The following is a 20,222-nucleotide window of genomic DNA, read 5'->3' as shown; positions in this document are numbered from 1 at the left end:
TATGTTTTTATGGGCCATGGCAGGATGACAGCAAAATGTGCTTATCTGCTTTTTTTTGCAGAGGTAGATAGACTTATATCTACTGCAAAGCTTCATTAAAGTAATTCAAATGTCTTTGAGAAAACATGTTTCAGAAAATGAAATGAAATGAAATGAAATGATATGATGTATCCCCCGAATTCTCATGGACTTTCTGTCCATGTTTTTTCATATGTTTCTGGGCCTAACTAAGACGTTGTTGATCACCCATCAACACTGTTCAGTCTGACATGGGATTTGACATGTATAGCCTACAGTGTATGCTTGGTCCCAATGCCTAAAGATTTTGGTAATCCCCTGGACTTTTTTTTTTTTCTTTTTAATTTACATTTGCCAACATTAGGCAAAACAATATGTTTATGAGCCAACATGTTGGATCACTGCTTAAAAAAATTTGCTATTCATATTTATGGTACCAAGAGAATTAATTATGTTTTTGATGACCCTTTGACCCTCTCTGTGGTGCCACCATCAAACCAAAAATTCCACTTGTACATAAGAAATAAATAGCTAATAAAATAACAACAATAATATAAAAGAAAGTATGGACTTGGATGGTAAATGGACTTGCATTTATATAGCGCTGTCTTCCGACCACTCAAAGCACTTTACACTACATGTCAGTATTCACCCATTCATACATCCATTCATACACTGATGGCAGAGGCTGCTAAGGTGCCAACTGTGCCCATCAGGATCTAATCTAAATACTCATTCACACACTGATGGCTTTGCCTTCGGGAGCAAATTGGAGTTAAGTGTCTTACTTAAGAACACATCGTCATGTGACCCTGAGCAGCTGGGGATCGAACCACCGACCTTCCGATTGGTGGACAACCTGCTCTACCCTCTGAGCCACAGTAAAGTAAATGACAGACTACCATGAACTACTGACCATTTCCATGTTCATTAGAGAGAAAAACAATGTTTTGGACTCTATGAACTATTATGCCACCTTAACCCAGCCAACATTTTGTATGTGGGGCCCATGTGGGTAGTAAATGGGGTGAAAAATGGGCCCTATATGGGATTGTCCACGGGTTCCATAATGACCCAATGTCAATTGCCCACATGGATCCCATGCAGGATTACAATGGGTGTTATGTGGGCCCCAACTGGGAAACATACCCAAGACCCATCTTGGTCCCAGCTTTAAGTTCTATGTGGGTACTACATGGGGACTACATGGGCTGAAATATGTTTTGTAAGTGGATTTGTCCACAGTTTCCATGTTGGCCCCATGCACTAATTTCCCAGTAGTGACCCAACTAGGACCCACACAGGTAGCCCATATGGGGAGCCCATGTGGGACCAACTTAGTTGATCCAAGTGGGCCCCAGATAAGATGCCCACTTGGTACCCAGGTATCCCCAGCATAACCCATGTGGGGCCCACATAACCATGTTGGCTGGGAAATAAGACTTGGTACAGTAGGTCTATAACTATGAATAATTTACAATATGTGGAGAAAAAAAAAAATAGTTATCCAAATTAATTATACTTTTCAGATATCAGCATTGTTATTCCAAGGTAATATCTTTTTATATGACCTATTCCATGGTGAAGTCATTTAGATTTAAGTTGAAAACAAATAGATAGATAGATAGATAGATGGATAGTAACTTTATTGATCCTGAGGGAAATTCAAGTTTCCAGCATCACAGTTCCATAGTGCAAAACATGTTAGTAAAAAGGCAGTAAAAAAGTTAGTAGTACAAAGTACAAAAAAATATACCAGATATAAAAAACCAAGGAGATGAAGAAAACTGTTAAAACTGAATATAGTGCAGGGTAACAGCTGTGATACAGGACTATTACAAAAATGAATATAGTGCAGAAGAGACTGTTAAAAATGAGTATAGTGCAGGGTAACTCCAGTAGCTTAGTCTATGAAAGTGCACTGTGTGCATTATTATTTGCATTTATTAAGATAAGATAAGATAAGATAAGATAAGATAGGGTTAGATAAGAAATTCCTTTATTAGTCCCACAGAGGGGACATTTGCAGTGTAACATTTAAAGTGTAAGTGCAAAGTGTAACAAAATTTGAAGCATATAAATACAAGGAAGTATAAAAATAGGAGCAGTATATACAGTATTGACAATAAACAGACTATTAACAAAATTGCACAAGTGGAAAATGATATTGCACAGTGAGAATGAAATAATAAAAATTATAAACATGAGGAAATAATATGCCACAAATTAATAAAAAAGTTTTGTCAGAACAGAGTATTTATTCCAATATATATAAGAGACTGTTAAAATGAATATAGTGCAGGGTAACTCCAGTAGCTTAGTCTATGAAAGTGCACTGTGTGCATTATTATTTTCATCTATTAAGATAATATAAGATAAGATAAGATAAGATATTCCTTTATTAGTCTCGCAGTGGGGACATTTGCAGTGTACAGCAGCAAAGGGAATAGTGCAAAAAACAAGATGCATCAGCTAACACAGTAAAAAAAGAGCTAAACAAAGTGTAACAAAATATGAACCATTTAAATAGAAGGAAGTATACAAATATGAGCAGTAGATACAGTATTGACAATACAGACTATTAACAAAATTGCAGTAGTGGAAAATGATATTGCACAGTGAGAATGAAATTAAATTCCACCTAAAAGAAATATCAGGTTATTGTCAGTTATAAATTAAAAATGCTAAAATATAAAAATTATAATATGAGGAAATGCTATGCCACAAATTAATAAAAAAGTTTTGTAAGAACAGAGTATTTATTCAAGATTCAAGAGTTTTATTTGCCATTTGCACCTAAATACATTTGAATTCTGAGCAGTTTACACCGAGTCAGCTTTAAAAAAAGAAAAAAAGGTAGAAAAGGCACAAGGTAATTACAGTACAAAATAAGTAGCACATTCAACTCAACACAATAAATAAATACATTATTAAAATATAAAACACACTCAGTGTAGTCAATAAATAAACTAAACTACCCTCTGCATAGGAACGATACCCCCAGAATACAAATATACAGTATATATGCTCCATGACCATGTTAAAAGAACTTGTAACTCTCATAAATACTTAAAAAAATAAATAATTAATATTTTTAAGAAAATAACACAATGGAAGGCAGCATATTGCACAGCATTACAGTTTATTACAATATATATAAGAGACTGTTAAAATGAATATAGTGCAGGGTAACTCCAGTAGCTTAGTCTATGAAAGTACATTGTGTGCATTATTATTAGCATTTATTATAAATGAGGAAATGCCACAAATTAATAAAAAGTTTTGTAAGAATAGAGTATTTATTCCACTATATATTCTGGATGTTTTTGTAACAATATGTCTCCTCCTCTGGATGTTGTTGGGTCAGAGAGAGTTTAGTGTCTCTCCAGCAGCAGCAGGGCGGAACTGCTGTTTGCAGTGACTGTGGAAGGAAGACGGTCAGTCAGGCTGAGTAACTGAACAGTAACTAGTTAACATGCCAGCGTGCTGAGGTTAAAATCCCCAGATTGTCTAACCCACATCGCCGTCACCACTACATACTTGTGCCTGCGTGTTTAGGAGGTGTTTGAACTTCCCTCACATTCTCCTCAGCGTGTTTTTCCCTGAAGGGAGGCGGTGGAGCAGCTCGGCAGCCATCTTTGGACCTGCCTGCCTGGGAGTGGAGCTCTTCTCTCTCTGGCAGCCCAGTTCACTGCGAGGGTGGGGATCCTTTAACCTACAATAACGCACTAATCTGCGTCTTATGATCGACTGACAGCGTTGAGAAACACAAGGACTCAGCGTAGGAAACCCCTGAAGCAGGAAGAACACTTTAATAACCCCTAAAGTGTGTTGATTTACCCGACACAGAGCTGGAGCCTGGCCTGTCAGCAGAGAGGGTGAGTTTATGCTAAGCTAACTGGCTAAGCTAACTTAGCAAACATCACACTAGCTTGCTAATTTAGCACTTTCTGTCAAATAACTCTTAAGGTTGGGTTTAATGTCACACTATTCCGAGTGGTTACTCGACTATTCACGTTGTAAATACGTCCTGAATAGTGCTTAATGTTGTTAAATAATGTGACACGTAACTTAGCTTAGCTTAAGTTTGGTGTGTGGCTAACAAGCTAACAGTACAGTCAACGTTGGCTAGCCTGGGAGCTCCTCTGAAACCTCAGGTTTTGGGTGTGTTACTGCTCGGGACTTTTACATTTCACACTTTTGTTTGTTTGATTTACTTGTGTGACAGCTGAAACAGCTGTTGGAAAGTGACAACTTATAGAAAATCCCACTAAGTGCTCTTGTGTTGCAACTCATGTGAGGCGTTACCACAGCCACACAGGTAACATATAGGGGATAAGGCAGCAAGGTGAGGCTGGGGTACTTGTTTACCTCAGGTATGATCGTTTGGGGGTAAACCTGTGTGGTTTACATTGTTCAGATCATAACACTACTGTACAAGAGCTCCTGAAACCTCTGATTTTGTTTGCGCACGCTTTTGGGTGTGTTGCTGCCTGGGTCTTCACATTTTACACTTTTGTTTGTTTGATTTGCTTGTGTGTGTGTGACAGCTGAAAACAGCTGTTGGAAAAAGTGACAACTTTCAGAAAATCCCTCTAAGTGCTCTGTAGTAATTCCCCTTGTGTTGCAACTCATGTGAGGTGTTACCCAAGCCACACAGGTAACATACTGTAGGGGATAACGCAGGCAGCAAGGTGAGGCTGGGCTACTTGTTTACCTCAGGTTTGATAGTTTGGGGGTAAATCTTGGTCATTTTAATGTGGTTTAAATTGTTCAGAGCAATAACACTACTGTACAAGTGTACTGTAATGTAGGCCTGTACATAAACATAGTTTTCTTGTTGTTTGACATGGGTGGTAGAGATAAAGGAAGACACTGGTGGTTGACACAGTGTGATTATGTGTGTTTTTTTGTGTTATGGATTGGAGTGCCAAAAGGAAATAACTGATTACTGATGAGTTTAAACTGTGTACTGATTTCTAAAAAGCGATGACAGTTGCATTGTGTAAAGATAAATTAACTGTATGGTATTAAAGCTTTTCAAAGAAACTTTATTTCACTGTATCTGAAATTGCAATGCATGGCTGTAAGCGTGCCATTGCTGTTAAGTCAAGAGTTTCAGAGCAAATAACACTACAGTACAAGTGTACTGTAATGTAAGGCCTGTACATAAACATATTTTTTTGTTGTTTGACATGGGTGGTAAAGAGAAAAGGAATCACTGGTGGTTGACACAGTGTGCTTATGTGTGTTTTTGTGTTATGGATTGGAGTGCCAAAAGGAAATGACTTAACTGATTACTAATAAGTTTAAACTGCGTACTGATTACTAAAACAGTGATGACAGTTGCATTCTGTAAAGATAAATTAACTGTATGGTATGAAAGCTTTTCAAAGAAACTTTTATTTCACTGTATCTGAAATTTGCAATGCATGTCTGTGAGCGTGCTGTTAAGTCAAGAAAGACAGATAATCACTAGTCAAAATGCTCACCAGGGCCCCTTCCTACCTCCCTATAGCTGTGCGAACAGGAAATGCAGCGCAGTGAGGGCATACATTGGGAATTCCAGCCCTCCAGCTTTGTTGTCCTGTCCTACTGCATTCTTGTGCATATGTGTGTGTGCTTGCTAGTTGGGTGTTTTATGAAGGTATCAGTTATCATCACTCACCCTTGCGCTCACATGTCCCACAGTTGGAAAATGCCATCATGAGATATGACAACAAAGCTCATTCATGAGCAACAATGTAGTAAAGAACAATGGCAATAAAGAGGCACAGTCCCCACATGGTAATGAGGTTTTATTTCAGGGCCGTGGTGGCTGCATCTGTGTGGAATATAGTGAGTTGTTCAGTGTTGTTGTTGTTGTGAGACAAAAGATGTCTGCTTGAACTGGGGGCTGTTTCTCTCAGGCTGGGAAAGAAGTCTTGTGACTCGAGCGTCAGCTCTGCATCTGTTTGCAGCTGATCATCTGAGCCGCATGGACTCAGTAAACCTTCCTCAGTGATCTTTTACAGTCTACATCTGTAATACAGCAGTGAAGCTGTATAACAAACTATTTTAATAGGCGGAAAATAGTTAAAAGATTAAGCCTGATAGTGGAGATGTGGATCTATGCTATATTCTGTCCATTTCTGTAATTTTAAAGGGTGACTTCATCTAAAATAAAAAACAAACTAAAAAACACACTTTCCCTAATATTCCTAGTTGTATAGATAGTTTTGGTTTTATATGGTGAGCTTTTAAGATCAATCCACACACCCTACTGTGGATATTTTCAGTATTTTTCAGATTCAGAGGAAAACTCCACAATGACAACTCTTTTCAGAAAGGTTGATGGGTTATCTTGCGTATCCAGGACATTATTTTTGGAAAGGCACGCTTCGTTTTCATTTTTTCAACACATTGAGCACCACACTTATTTATCTGCTTTGTATTGGTATGTTGCAGCTCTGGATATCTCAAAACTAGGACAAATATAACCAGAACCAAAAGCATTGCTAGAATCACTCACGTGTACTGAAGTTATATGGACAATGTTTGGTATGTTTGAGAACGCGTGTTTACCGAGTACCTACAGGTTTAACAAGTAGTCCTATCACTGGAATGCTTTGTTTCAGTTCAGGCATCTAGCCTATCGCACAGACGGTGAAGCAGCGTGTTGTTACCTTCTCGGTTTCTTTGTTCGAGCTGGATATTGTCAGCTGCGAGACGGCGGCTCTTTGTATCCTCCTCACATCTGCCTGTCTACATACCAGTCACTGAAGGTGTGAGAGAGGAGTTTGTCAGGACACAGCCCACTGATTTCCTTACCATGGTTGCTGTTACTATGGAAACAGGAGACTTATCTCTTGCTACCTCAGGATTTCCGACTGGCCGTTCTCCACATTTGCACCTGACATCGTGGTTCGGTTCATGTTTTGCTTAGACTTCTCTCGTTCAGGTTAATAGGCTCTGCTGTAGCACATATGGACAGCCAGAGAGCTGTGTAATGTTTCACTCACCAGTTGTTTCCTCTCACTGTAACACAGCATTAATATTGTAGCATAACATGACCAATGTAAAGGAATTTATTAGTAAGGTAGAGAATATGTGTATATTTCCTCAAAACATCCAAAATGAACTTCTTGTGTAAACAACTCTCGGAACATATTGTACTTCTCTGCTGTCCATTCAGTATTAATAATGAAGCCCTGTAATTTATACCAGGAACACATTAATACATGAGGTTATACCACTCTGCTGCTGTTTATTTCAGTGTACTCATTCTTGCTTTTCCTTGTACTTTTTAGCTGTGAACACATATGAGACCACTGTCCTGCAGATGAGCCATCGGTGGGGGCTTTCAAGTCGCTGTCGCAGACCCAGATAGTTCCTGGCGGCAGCGGCATTGCCCCCCAGCTCCCCATTATGCCCAACAGCAGTCGGGCGGGGAGCCTGAAGGACCCCGACGTCGCCGAGCTCTTCTTCAAGGAGGACCCGGAGAAGCTCTACTCAGATCTGCGCGAGATCGGACATGGCAGCTTTGGTGCTGTATATTTTGTGAGTATTTCACATTGAAAGGCTATGGTCCAAGCAGACGGCCATGTTCAGTCTGACATCAGATGCTTTCATTTCCATTCATTTCAGTGAGGCCACTTTGTTGGCACATTGTGACACATATGGGTCTGGCCAAAAAATACAGGGTTATCAGAGCAGAAAAGTTAAGCGTGGCTCAGTTAATGACATATATTCAAGTGCGCGTTTCTGGTATAGCACTGTGTAATGTGAATGGCAGAATTCAATTGTTCACCCTCAAGATTATTGTTATGGATGATAAGATGAATGCTACTGTGATAACTTCCCCGGAAATGAGAAAATCCTGTTTCATAGTACTATAAACTGCTAACAAAGAAGCGCATGAATGTGTTTCAGCCTGTTAAGTCTATACGGAACAGGCTTGAAGTTTGGGGCTTTGTAGCCTTGAAGGTCATTGGGATGATATTGATAAGTCGTTCAGTTTTGTTTCAGTATTCAGCAATTGGAGAGCATTGTTCTACCAATCCAAAAGGCCTTTAGATCTTTTTAAACATTTCAGAATAATTTTCTAAAAATCCAGGACTGTTTTAGCAACACTGTCTTAGGGGCTGATCACACAGAGACGCGTCGCTACAGGTGTGGCCGCCTCAAAAACGCCATGGCAAACTGCGTCGTGCAAAACAGTAAGGTGCGCCGGTGGAGCAGGGCTCTGTGCTTGCAACCGGGCGATCAAATGTGATTAACGGGAAAATGTGGTCTCTCTCTCTCTATCACTCTCAAAGACAGTAGCCTACATGAAACTTTCACAACACTTGATAGGAATTCCTCCTTTCCTCTCATATACGCTGTTGGTCCAACAGCTAACTAGCTAGCCACATCTACTGGCATCAAAACAGATAGGAAGTGGTTAAGTAGTAACGCCCGCTTCTTGCTTGATTTCATTGGCTGCCTGGGCCAAGTTTGACAATGACGAGTGGTGCGACTATGTGCCTGGCACTGAAAAGTTGAGAATATTCACATTTTTATGCGCGTCTAAAAACGGCTACAAAAGTGCAACACGCTGCGCCAGAGAAGAGCGCACGGCAAGCGTGCTGTGCCAGAGGAAACAAATGGTTTTGCGGGCAACACGTCTCTGTGTGATCGGGGCCTTATTGTGATGTTGTATGTTTGTCTTAATATCTTTGAAAATGTAATATTTTGGGTTTGACTTGGTGTTTTTGCATAATGTGTTGTTGGCTAAAGTATAACCAATTTTAGCTTAGCATAGTCTGTAATATGGATATTACGACCAAGCAGTTAGAAGCATTCATTGCACAGGTCCCAACAATATCATGTTGTTCTACAATGCCCTGTTGCTCCAACAGCTACATTAGGTTTACATAATCTGAATTTGAATGTGGATCATTTAGTTGAGTCTTTAATACAGATTGTGTTGTGTTGGGGCAATGAGGTCACATACAGTGATTATTGATCAAATTGAAAATGTATTATTATGGGTATCTAAAAAATATTTTAAAAAACTGATACATCTACTGTAGCCCATGTAACCTACACCACTAAACTAAAACTTAAATCATTGGTAATGTTATGAAGTGACAATGACAATATGTAATGTGCTTATCATTCAGGCACGGGATGTGCGGACAAATGAGGTGGTGGCCATCAAGAAGATGTCTTACAGTGGAAAGCAGTCCACTGAGGTATGATAGCTTTCACTAACCCATATCATGTTAACAGGCAAATTGTTAATCACATTTACTTATTAGTGTTTTTTCCGTTTCATCCTAATTTGTACCATTTCTCACAGAAATGGCAAGACATAATCAAGGAGGTGAAATTCCTGCAGAGAATACAACACCCAAACAGCATAGAGTACAAAGGATGTTACCTGCGAGAGCACACTGCCTGGGTAAGATTCTACACAAGAGTCAGTTATGATGACTAAAATTATTAGCCACCTGGTAGTCACAGATTCACACAAACCACTCTATTTCATTGCAGCTGGTAATGGAGTATTGTCTCGGCTCTGCTTCAGATTTGTTAGAAGGTGAGTTGAAAACCTTTTGTCCTCCCGACCATTGCATAAGGCTGCATGACTACACACAGGGAAGGTAGTCTCGCTCTTCAAAATGATCCTTGTCACCTTTATCTTGATTGACATCGCTGTTGGTGAATGTATCCCTTCCAGTTCACAAGAAACCTCTGCAAGAAGTTGAAATAGCTGCAATTACCCATGGTGCTCTTCAAGGGTTGGCTTATCTTCACTCCCACAACATGATTCACCGGTGAGTGTGTGTCTGGGAGCATGCTGGACACTTCTTATGCCGCCTTCTTCTGTGTGGATCTGTAATCATTTCCTCTTATGGGTTTTGACAGAGATATCAAAGCAGGAAACGTCTTGCTGACGGAGCCGGGGCAGGTAAAACTAGCAGATTTTGGTTCTGCCTCTATTGCCAGTCCTGCCAACTCCTTTGTCGGGACTCCATATTGGTACGCTATAAAACATTAATATTAAAGGTTCCTCTCAAGAGTACTTTTGCAAATTTCTAGAAATGGCTATTTACATATTTTTAATGTGCTGAATGTGTTTGTTTTCTCAGGATGGCCCCAGAAGTAATTTTAGCTATGGATGAGGGCCAGTATGATGGGAAGGTGGACATTTGGTCTTTGGGAATAACCTGCATTGAATTAGGTATGGTCACTGATGTATATGGTCTGATTCACTTCTAATATATTTGTTGTTACATTGCTTGTATCTACATCTATCTTTTTACACTTTTAACTATCAATAATCTATCTTCCTTTCTCTCTTGATTTCATTTTTCTATGCAACATCTGAATCGTTGATGTCACCCTCTACTTGGTCTGCAGCTGAGAGGAAGCCTCCACTGTTCAACATGAATGCAATGAGTGCCTTATACCATATAGCACAGAATGAGAGCCCAACGCTGCAGTCTAGTGAATGGTGAGTTCAGAATGAATTTTATAAGAACTGGTGTATTATTTCTTAAATAAACTGAGTCCATAAAATAACTACAATTCTATCCCTTTTCCACATTTCATCTCTCAACTTTAGGACGGATTATTTCCGAAACTTTGTAGATTCTTGCCTTCAGAAATTTCCCCAGGATAGACCAAACTCTGAAGAGCTCTTAAAGGTAAGAATTTAAAAAAAAATGGCTATGGCAGATTATGTTAGCAGTCAGGATTTTAATCCAAGACGTCTTTTCCGTGTTCTTCCTCCAGCATGCATTTGTCCAGCGCGAGCGACCAGAATCGGTTCTAATAGACCTGATAAGTCGGACCAAGGACGCGGTGCGAGAGCTTGACAATCTGCAGTATCGTAAGATGAAGAAGCTCTTGTTTCATGAAGCCCACAATGGCCCCACAACAGAGGCACAAGATGATGAGGAGGTCGGTCATATGACTCTTTCTACTAGCCTGCATTTATATCCTTCTCCGTCTCTTTGTCATGTCCAGTTTAGCGAGGTCGTATTTTGTAGTATCGTGTCATCCTGTGTAATTAGAGAGCTGTGTTGTAACCTTGTTATCGTCTGCCGTGTGTGTTATTTTTAGGAGACGGATCACAGCGTGGGTAGGACGGGTACAGTGAACAGCGTGGGGAGCAACCAATCCATACCCAGTATGTCAATCAGTGCCAGTTCCCAGAGCAGCTCTGTCAACAGTCTGACCGATGCGGGCGATGACAAGAGTGAGGTGGACATGGAGGGAGACCACACGGTCATGTCCAACAGCTCTGTGATACACCTCAAACCGGTAAGAAGTCCAGGTTCCAGTATTGTTATATCGACAGCATTTAGATCGCTTCTGATTGCTTTGCTGTTTCTTGTTCTGCTATTTACACGTTCTGTTGCCTACCTTTCAGGAGGAAGAGACAAATAATGAAGAGTCGGACCCTAACGCCCGGCCAACTGAGCCACAGTCCCCTCCCGCACACACTCCACGGCCAAAACGGAACCGCGAACACTTTGCTACTATACGCACAGCCTCAGTGGTAATAATGCATTTCTTGTATTTGCAGATCGGATAAGAAGATGGCAAAAATAACTGCTTGTATAGCTGCTGGACATTTTCCACATCCATGGGTTGTTTCAAAGGCAGAAATCTTTTGACATATTGTCCTCGTGATCATTGAATGCTTTTGCTTTAAGGCTAGAAAGTAGTAATTTTACATGTAATCAAAAGCAGAGTCACGATCCAGCTTGGAACATTTATACACTTTGATATGCACTTTACAAAATAGTTGTCCATGATTCTCTTAAATACCTCACTCTTACATGATACATATGTTGGCCTCTTGTTATTTCCACCCACAACAACATAAAGAGAATCTATGTCTTGTTTCTTTCCAGCTCACTCGCCAGATTAAGGAGCACGAGCAGGATTCTGAGTTAAGGGAGCAGATATTGGGCTACAAGCGCATGAGGCGGCAGCACCAGAAACAGCTGATGGCCCTGGAAAACAAGCTGAAGGCCGAGATGGACGAGCACAGACTGCGCCTGGACAAGGAGCTGGAGAACCAGAGGAATAGCTTTGCCCAGGAGATGGAGAAACTGATCAAAAAGCACCAGGCGTCCATGGAGAAAGATGTACGCTTTCAACTCATTTATGGTTTACAAAACACTGTTATTTTACGTTGAGCAAACTGATTTATGATGTGCATTTCTCCATTAGGCAAAAACTTTTACCAATGATGAAAAGAAGTTCCAACAACATATTCAGAGTCAGCAGAAGAAAGAGCTCAACAGCTTCCTGGAATCCCAGAAACGGGAGTACAAACTTCGCAAGGAACAACTCAAAGAGGTAGGGGGGTCCAGACCTCCTTCTTGCCCCGTACATTAGGCTGCAAAACTGTATTTTTCAGTTTACTTACTAGTGTGGAAACCGCTTATAGTGATCAACCGCTTATATGGATCAAAAAGCTTGGGACAAATCAATTCCTACATATATGCTGTTTAAGTTATTTGCTTAAAGTAATCAAGTAGTCCACTTACAGTGTTAATTTTGGGTCTTTTCATACATGACAACATGTGGAAATTTTTTTAAAACTATGGTAATTCTATATACAGTATGTTTTTCTTACCTCACTCCCTTGATAGTTTGCCTCGTGGCTCATTGTAACCTGTCTGCGTTCCAGCTGGCTACCTGAGGCTGGTGCTGCATGCACATTGAAATCATGACAGGAAAAAGAAAGTCATTTTCTCTCAATGAATTGCGATGCAGCAGCGAAACTTAATGTTCTTCAGGCGACCATACAGAAAATTAATGTGCACGCGGAAAGCACCTGTGGTTGAAGCCGCCCTCGCCAAGTGGATTGATAATGCCTGGTCACGTAATGCCCCCTTAAATAGAAACTCTGCCGGCTCTGCGCCACCGCAGCGCCGGCCTAAAAACGGCAAAGCCTCACCCCAAGCGAGCCCTTGGTGAGGGAAAAGGCAGAAAAATGATTAGCGATCCAGTTGATAGTGAAACTGTCTGTTTCATTACTTAATATTCATGTAATAAATATGCAAATGTCAATTAGATGGTAATCTGCATGAGAAATATAGAGAAATAAAAAAAATTGGTTATAATAATCATACACTTATAGTGATCAATTTGACCCGGATAGAACGTGATCACAATAAGCGGTTTCCACTGTATCAGCTAATGGATAACAATCAGTAATATGAAGTGTGTTCTACCAGTGACCTGAAATCTTTCTTTTATTTAGGAGTTGAATGAAAATCAGTCAACACCCAAGAAAGAAAAGCAGGAGTGGTTGTCCAAGCAGAAGGAGAACTTCCAACACTTCCAAGCTGAAGAAGAGGCCAACTTGCAGCGCAGACAGAGGCAGTATCTGGACCTGGAGTGCCGCAGGTTCAAACGGAGGATCTTGATTGCTCGCCACAATATTGAACAGGACTTAGTGCGCGAGGTCAGTACTGCTGGGTCTCAAATAATAATAATTATTTGATTAACAAACTAAAATTGAGTTATCTTTGGTGCATGTCAGTCTCATGTCTTTGTTTGTCGTCTCCATTTGCACATAATTAGGAGCTAAACAAGCGTCAGACCCAGAAGGACTTGGAACACGCCATGCTTCTCCGGCACCATGAGTCCATGCAAGAACTGGAGTTCCGCCAGCTCAACACCATCCAAAAGACGAGGGCCGAGCTCATCCGCCTGCAGCACCAGACGGAGCTCACCAATCAGCAGGAGTACAACAAGAGGAGGGAGAGGGAGCTGCGACGCAAACACGTTATGGAGGTTCGCCAGCAGCCCAAGAGCCTCAGGGTGAGAACTCGGCTTGTGAGCACGCATGGCCATTGAATATTCAGTAGATATTATCATTTCAATAATAATAATGAAATGCTCTGTTACTTGTAGGATCTGTTTAAAATGCAACATTCTTATTCATGTAACGCCTGGTTTCCTGGTTTGACTTGCTTGGTCTGGGCCCAAAAATATTGTGATTGTACAGACCCAATGTAGATAATAATGATCCGTTTCTGTCTTGTCTTAATGTTGGCTTTTAAATATAGAAATACCTCATTTGATCATTTTTCTCCATGACCTAAGTCCAAAGAGCTACAGATCAAGAAGCAGTTCCAGGACACATGTAAGATCCAGACCAGGCAGTACAAAGCACTGAGGAACCATCTGTTGGAGACCACGCCAAAGTCAGAGCACAAGGCCGTCCTTAAACGGCTGAAGCAGGAGCAGCACCGCAAACTTGCCATCTTGGCAGAGCAGTATGACCACTCCATCAACGAGATGCTTTCCACTCAGGCGGTGAGTCTGGGAATGCCAGGAATGTAGAATCCTAAAGTTGTAAAATATGACCATGAAGGTGCCGCCTAATTGTACATTTTGCCACCTTTTGATTTCTAGTTATGGTTGCGTATATATTTTCCGTGTTGGATCCTGATCTTCTCTTCTCTGTCCCCAGCTCCGTCTGGATGAGACTCAGGAGGCTCAGTGCCAAGGCCTGCGAATGCAGCTACAGCAGGAGCTGGAGCTTCTCAACGCCTACCAGAGCAAGATCAAGATGCAGACAGACGCCCAGCACGAGCGTGAGAGGAAGGACCTGGAGCAGAGGGTGTCACTCCGAAGGGCCCTGCTGGAACAGAAGGTTCTCCTCTATAAATTATTCTCATGTGTGAGATTTATATTGGTCTGACTCTATGATTATTGGCAAGATTTGAGTTTTAAAGCTACTGACCTGCTCTGGTTGAAGGTGGGCAAAGCTAGGACTGTGTATGTACCAATACAAATGATATAGGTGCTAAGATAGGTATAAATTGGCAATCCGACTTGAGGGGACCTTCCAGTTGAGATTTCCGACTGGGAACTTGGAAATTTCGGCTTCCCTATTCAACTGGAACGCAGCATCAGTCCCGAAGAGGTTTAATTAGGTAAAATAATTAAAAACACCTGTGGTTGTGTACCATGGGTGTGCTGGGCCTTTAACTGAACACTTTTTTCACAGCAGACATTTGAACTTGTCATAGTAGGAAAAGCACCGGTGTTACTAATAACATTAACGATGGCTCTGTTGTATTCAAGTGTCCCAGTGAGTCATGACAGTGTGACAAAGACTATTTATGTTATGGTTTTTAGCAGCTAAGTGGATCTGCTCACTGTGAAGCACATATACTGTTCATGAACATTGTTATTTACTTTTTTTTTTTTCTTCTGTAGATTGAGGAGGAGATGCTGTCCTTGCAGAACGAGCGCTTAGAGCGAATCAGGAGCCTGCTGGAACGTCAAGCCAGAGAGGTCGAGGCTTTTGACTCGGAGAGCATGCGCCTGGGCTTCAGCAACATGGTGCTATCAAACTCGTCCCCAGAGAGCCAAGGCAATACCTTTCCCGGGGCTCCAGCGAGTTGGAGTCACCAACAACAACAGCACCCACCTGGGAGCTCTCAAGGGTCACCCTGGAGCGGTGGCGGTTCGGGCGCAGGGTCAAGCCACCACGGCAGCCATCACCACTATCACTCCAGTCCGGGAGGGGCGTCTATGCAGCAGGGCTGGGGGCAGGGCATGCAGGGAGGCGGGGTTCCATCACCGTGGGGCCACTCGCCAGCAGGAGGCCTGCTCTCCCGCAGCAGCGGAGGCGTACAGAACAGCCCCCAAGCAATGGGGAGGACACCCTCGGGAGGGCGCAGCGAGCAGAATATGAGCAGGAGTACCAGCGTCACCTCTCAGATATCTAACGGGTCACACCTCTCCTACACATAGATCCCCCCCCGTCAGACCCCGGAGTCAGAATTTGAGCGTGGAGACGTAGAATCCAACAAACAAAAGCGGGACAGAGTATTGGCTGAGCTCTGCTGCTCGGTCTCCGATGTACAGATGTGGATGTGCGAGGAAATAAATGTTGCTCAGGTCAAAAGGGCTGGAAGAGACGCAGCCCGTCCTCACGGCAGTTTATCGGCACACATACAGATCCTTAAATTTATGTTACATAAGCAATTTGAGTGTCAACACATTAATACTCCCATTTTTGTTTTTATTTACAGCTCTCCTGCGGAATTTTTTTTAAATATATGTTTTGTGCTATTCACAGCCATTGCTCTCATTTTGCACATGAAACACTGTTGAAAAGCCTTTGACATGTGTTAACTATGTCCTTTAGAAACGTGGTATCAAACAATCAGTGAACTGATTTTATTTAGGACCCCCCCCCCCCACTCCTTCACTCTCCCGATTCATATTCAGTTATACACTGGTCGATTCTCTGACGGTGGTTAAAAACGCAGCAGACCCATCTAAAGATGCTCTGCTGCTGTGATACCAGCCTGCTGTAATGGTTGTGATAAATTAGATGCCTCCTTTTTATTCAGTAGTTTTATTTCACCTGGTCATCAGCCAAAATGAGACTTCAGAGCCAAATAAACAAAACTGTTTCAGGCTTATGCTACAACACTACTACAGTGCCTTTTTAAACCCTTGATTATAAAAAATCGGTCTCAAATGTTTATAGTTTAATATTTTAAATTCCATCATCAGTTTATAATCCATGTATGTTTAGGTTGATTTTAGTTCCAGAGGTCTCAAAAATACTTTTCTCAGATTATTATATTCACTGTGTATGCAGTAAAGTTGGTTTATAAATGGTGAGAAATAGAAAAGGACATGTGTATATCAGTTGCTATATTTTTAGGTCTTTAGAGTGGTGGTACTCTAGGGGTGAACTTGGAAAACCCCGGTGTTACAGAGAATGTCATTGTACACATTCACAAGAGGAGTTGACTCATTTGCCTTCAAAAACAATCCTAGTATTGATCTGTTGATTTTTATTAGTGCCTTTTTAAACTGCTGCCTTTTTCCAAAGCACTTTATACAGCGGAATATGTGTAAAAAAAATTATATTTGACTTCTTTTCGCAAAGCACCTGGTGGATGAGTGTTTCGTCGGTACGTATGTAGTGAAGTCGAGGAGTCGAGCTAACCCGTGCTGTGATTTTTCGGAGCAATTTCCCCCAAGTACAGACAAGACCTAGTGTATGAAAATATACAGTATGTGAGTGGACGCATTTCCCCCCCCTTTCTGCAGCTTTTACTGTTTTGAAACTAGCTGTTGTTGGTTATCTCCTCTGTGTGTTTATGCTGAATTTTGATTGGATGTGAGGATGCTGCAGGCTTCTTTTTTTTTTTTTAGATATGCTTTGGCTACAGTTTCCATAATACAAACTGAACTGAAGAGAGTCCATTATGTGCAGGCAGAAAGCTTTAGGTAATTGTCATGACCATGACAGCAGGCTCGGCACTACTAAGAAAACTACAACACTGTTAAAAAAAAATGTTGGGGCCCAGTTACGTAACACTAAAAAAATGTAAAAGGTGCTAAAAGTTCAAAATGTTACACAACCATCTCATCAGAACCCAAGAACAAGGGCGACTGAAATCAAGCACATGCTCGCATGATGGCATTGTACCATATACATGTAAAATGTAAAGTCAACGCACACTCTGTGAAAAACAGCCAAATACAAAATAAATGTGGCAAAAAAAGCACTTAGGTATTCATTTTGATAGCTCTAGCAGTTCCTCTAATAATATCTGTCTCTGCCCGCTCCCTTCAATCTGGTTTGTGGTTGAAATATCATCGGTGCCCTTTAAACCTTTTAACAGCCTTTCTGCACAAAGTTAGGCTTTCCATTTCCATGCAGAGGGTTTAAAAGATTTTGTTGAAAAGGCCATAAAGGATACATGCTCCCTTGAATCACAAAGCTGGAGTTAAATGTTCATATGTGTATATTTTATTAAAAGAAAAACATTTAAAAACTAAACTCACATTTTAAGAAAATAATTTCTAAAACTAACTTTATTTAACTGACAGACCACACTGATGTTAGCAAAACCTTTCACTCTCAAAAGTGGTTTTGAGTTGTCTGGACATCGCTCATCGGAAGATATTCTTGGTTTTGTGTACACAGAGAGAATGCCTCCTATGCATGTGTTCGCTGTCATCTCCTTTTTAAATGCCACTTCCTTAGTCAAGCGGCCATCTCTTGAGCGTTATCACTGCAGAGTTCGTTCTCCCCCCACCGCACATGTTTGATCACTTGTCCCCTGATTCAGAGCCTCCTTTGTCAGATGCTGGCTCTTTCTGAATGTCATACTGTGATATATTCCTATCACATTTGAGGACACAAAAATGCTGGGGTCTTTTTTTTTTTTTAAATAGGTGGGATGTTAATTTTTCACGTGTATATATCCTATCCTTGAAAGTATGCATTATATCAAGTTACATATGGTTTGGTCCCAAAACACTTACTTTTTTTTTTTAATGCCGAGTGACTAGTTCCAGCTACTGTAACACAGCAGGTTATATATTCATCATTTCTTTTCTGATTTATTGATATTTGGTAAAGAAAAGGGGAATGTATTTATCATGATCGGAATCTTACCTCAAATCAAAAGCCAAGGCCAAGAGTTTGAATGTTAGGCCAATCAAACCTCACATACATGCCAACCTTAAAGTTTGTATGTGAGTGTGATGTGTGTGAGGGAGTCTGTTGTCAATCATTGTCGGTCATGAGACCTCTCCACGAACCTGGATTTTATTTTTTATTTTTTACTTTAACTTTGATGTCAAATTTTGTCCTACTGACTGAAAGCTTATGGGATACCGAATGAGAATCGGCAACACAAAAAATGGCGATCCTTTCTATGGTCAAACACTGTGCCATACCTGAGTTGCCAAGCCCAGATACCACTGCATTGTCTCATCTCCATGTTTTACCTATCAGTGGGCTGACGGCATGAAATGTATGAAACATAAAAACAAGTTGGTTCTGGTCTAGTGGCCAAAGTTTAAAAAAAGAAAAGAAAAAAAAAGGCTTGAAAAGATGATGTGGTGACAGGCAAATTATGAAAAGAGATTCCATTTCTTTGAAGATGTCAGTATTCTTCTTTGGCACATTACCACTACAACTCATAACCTGTATTAAAATGTATAGATGGTGGAACTTGTTATTGAATGTCAGAGAGATTATGAAGATACTACATAAGAGATGGTAAAGTACTAAAAAGTGGATTTAAATTGTGTAAAAAGATTCATAAAACAGAATAAAAATAGGATCAAATTTACTATTTTGTTTGTATTATATTTACCATTGTGTTGGCAGAGGGATATTGAACAGAAATCAGCTGTAATAAAGTAATTTTAGTATAACTTGGCCTTGTGTTTTTATTTTATTGTACCTCAAGTGTGTAACTTTAGGTTGCAGTACTGTGCCATACACAATATAAACTTGGAAAAAAAGTTTGTAAATTTGTGTTTGGTGGATTATTTCTCTGTTGTTACAATGCTAATGGGCATTGTATTTTGCATCGCTGGAAAGCCTGTTTATTTACCTTCACAATGACCTGGTCACACGTTGCTGTGGGATGGCGTTCCATTCCTCAACCAGGATTCGTTGCAGGTCAGCCAGCGTGGTTGTGTTGGTCACTCTAACACGTACAGCACGCCCAAGCTGATCCTACCAGTGTTGAATTGGGTTGAGGTCTGGACTCTTGGCAGGCCGTTCCATTCTCTACTCCCACATTGTGGAGGTAGTCTGTGATAACCCTGGCTCTGTGGGGGCGAGCGTTGTCATCTTGGAGGATGAAGTTAGGTCCCAGATTGTGGAGATATGGGATCGCCACTGGCTGCAGAATCTCATCCCGATATCTCCCTGCATTGAGATGGCCTTCAATGATGACAAGCCTTGTTTTGCCAGTGACATCATTGAGGGAACACACAACCACCACGCTGGCTGACCTGCAACGAATCCTGGTTGAGGAATGGAACGCCATCCCACAGCAATGTGTGACCAGGTTGGTGATCAGCATGAGGAGGAGGTGCTAGGCTGTTGTGATTGCGTATGAATCTTCCACCGCTACTGAGGCTCCTGACGGTGTACTAAATGAATAAAGTGTAAAATTGCCAATATGTCTTGTTTGTTACTTGTTACTGATAGAGAGTTCAATCATCCAATCCACCAAACAACTCAAAATGAGTCAATACCAACAGGAGAATACACTGTTTACCATTGGCAGAGCATTTTGACAAATTTTTCTTGGGCACTACCCACATAATCAGCTGTGCTGCTCATCCCACAAATGCATGATCCTTACAAGTTGGACATCATTGTGAAGGTAAATAAACAGGCTTTCCAACGATGTAAAAATACAATG

The 20,222-nt window shown here is 41.0% G+C and overlaps 1 protein-coding gene across 1 annotated transcript; it reads left to right on the top strand.

Moving 5' to 3' along the window:
- Positions 1 to 3,376: 3,376 nt before the first annotated feature.
- On the top strand, positions 3,377 to 19,218 carry taok1a (TAO kinase 1a). Its single transcript, XM_074642396.1, has 20 exons — positions 3,377 to 3,896; positions 7,308 to 7,557; positions 9,162 to 9,233; positions 9,341 to 9,442; positions 9,535 to 9,580; positions 9,722 to 9,818; positions 9,910 to 10,023; positions 10,134 to 10,225; positions 10,405 to 10,498; positions 10,610 to 10,691; positions 10,780 to 10,947; positions 11,110 to 11,310; positions 11,420 to 11,548; positions 11,907 to 12,143; positions 12,229 to 12,357; positions 13,268 to 13,471; positions 13,591 to 13,830; positions 14,116 to 14,328; positions 14,486 to 14,668; positions 15,238 to 19,218. Exons 2-20 carry the CDS (start codon positions 7,426 to 7,428, stop codon positions 15,775 to 15,777), a joined length of 3,075 nt encoding a protein of 1,024 aa, XP_074498497.1. The 5' UTR covers positions 3,377 to 3,896; positions 7,308 to 7,425; the 3' UTR covers positions 15,778 to 19,218.
- Positions 19,219 to 20,222: the final 1,004 nt, after the last annotated feature.

This window comes from Sebastes fasciatus, chromosome 7 (genome assembly GCF_043250625.1).
Source record: "Sebastes fasciatus isolate fSebFas1 chromosome 7, fSebFas1.pri, whole genome shotgun sequence".
Taxonomy (NCBI): Eukaryota; Metazoa; Chordata; class Actinopteri; order Perciformes; family Sebastidae; genus Sebastes; species Sebastes fasciatus.
This window is presented reverse-complemented; position numbering and strand designations above follow the sequence as displayed.

Bases quoted from the DNA above. Each gene is read 5' to 3' on its own strand.
- taok1a (XM_074642396.1), top strand. From the start codon at position 7,426: ATGCCCAACAGCAGTCGGGCGGGGAGCCTGAAGGACCCCGACGTCGCC. The intron at 9,581-9,721 runs GTGAGTTGAAAA...TATCCCTTCCAG, and splicing joins TGCTTCAGATTTGTTAGAAG to TTCACAAGAAACCTCTGCAA. The intron at 14,669-15,237 runs GTTCTCCTCTAT...TTTCTTCTGTAG, and splicing joins GGGCCCTGCTGGAACAGAAG to ATTGAGGAGGAGATGCTGTC.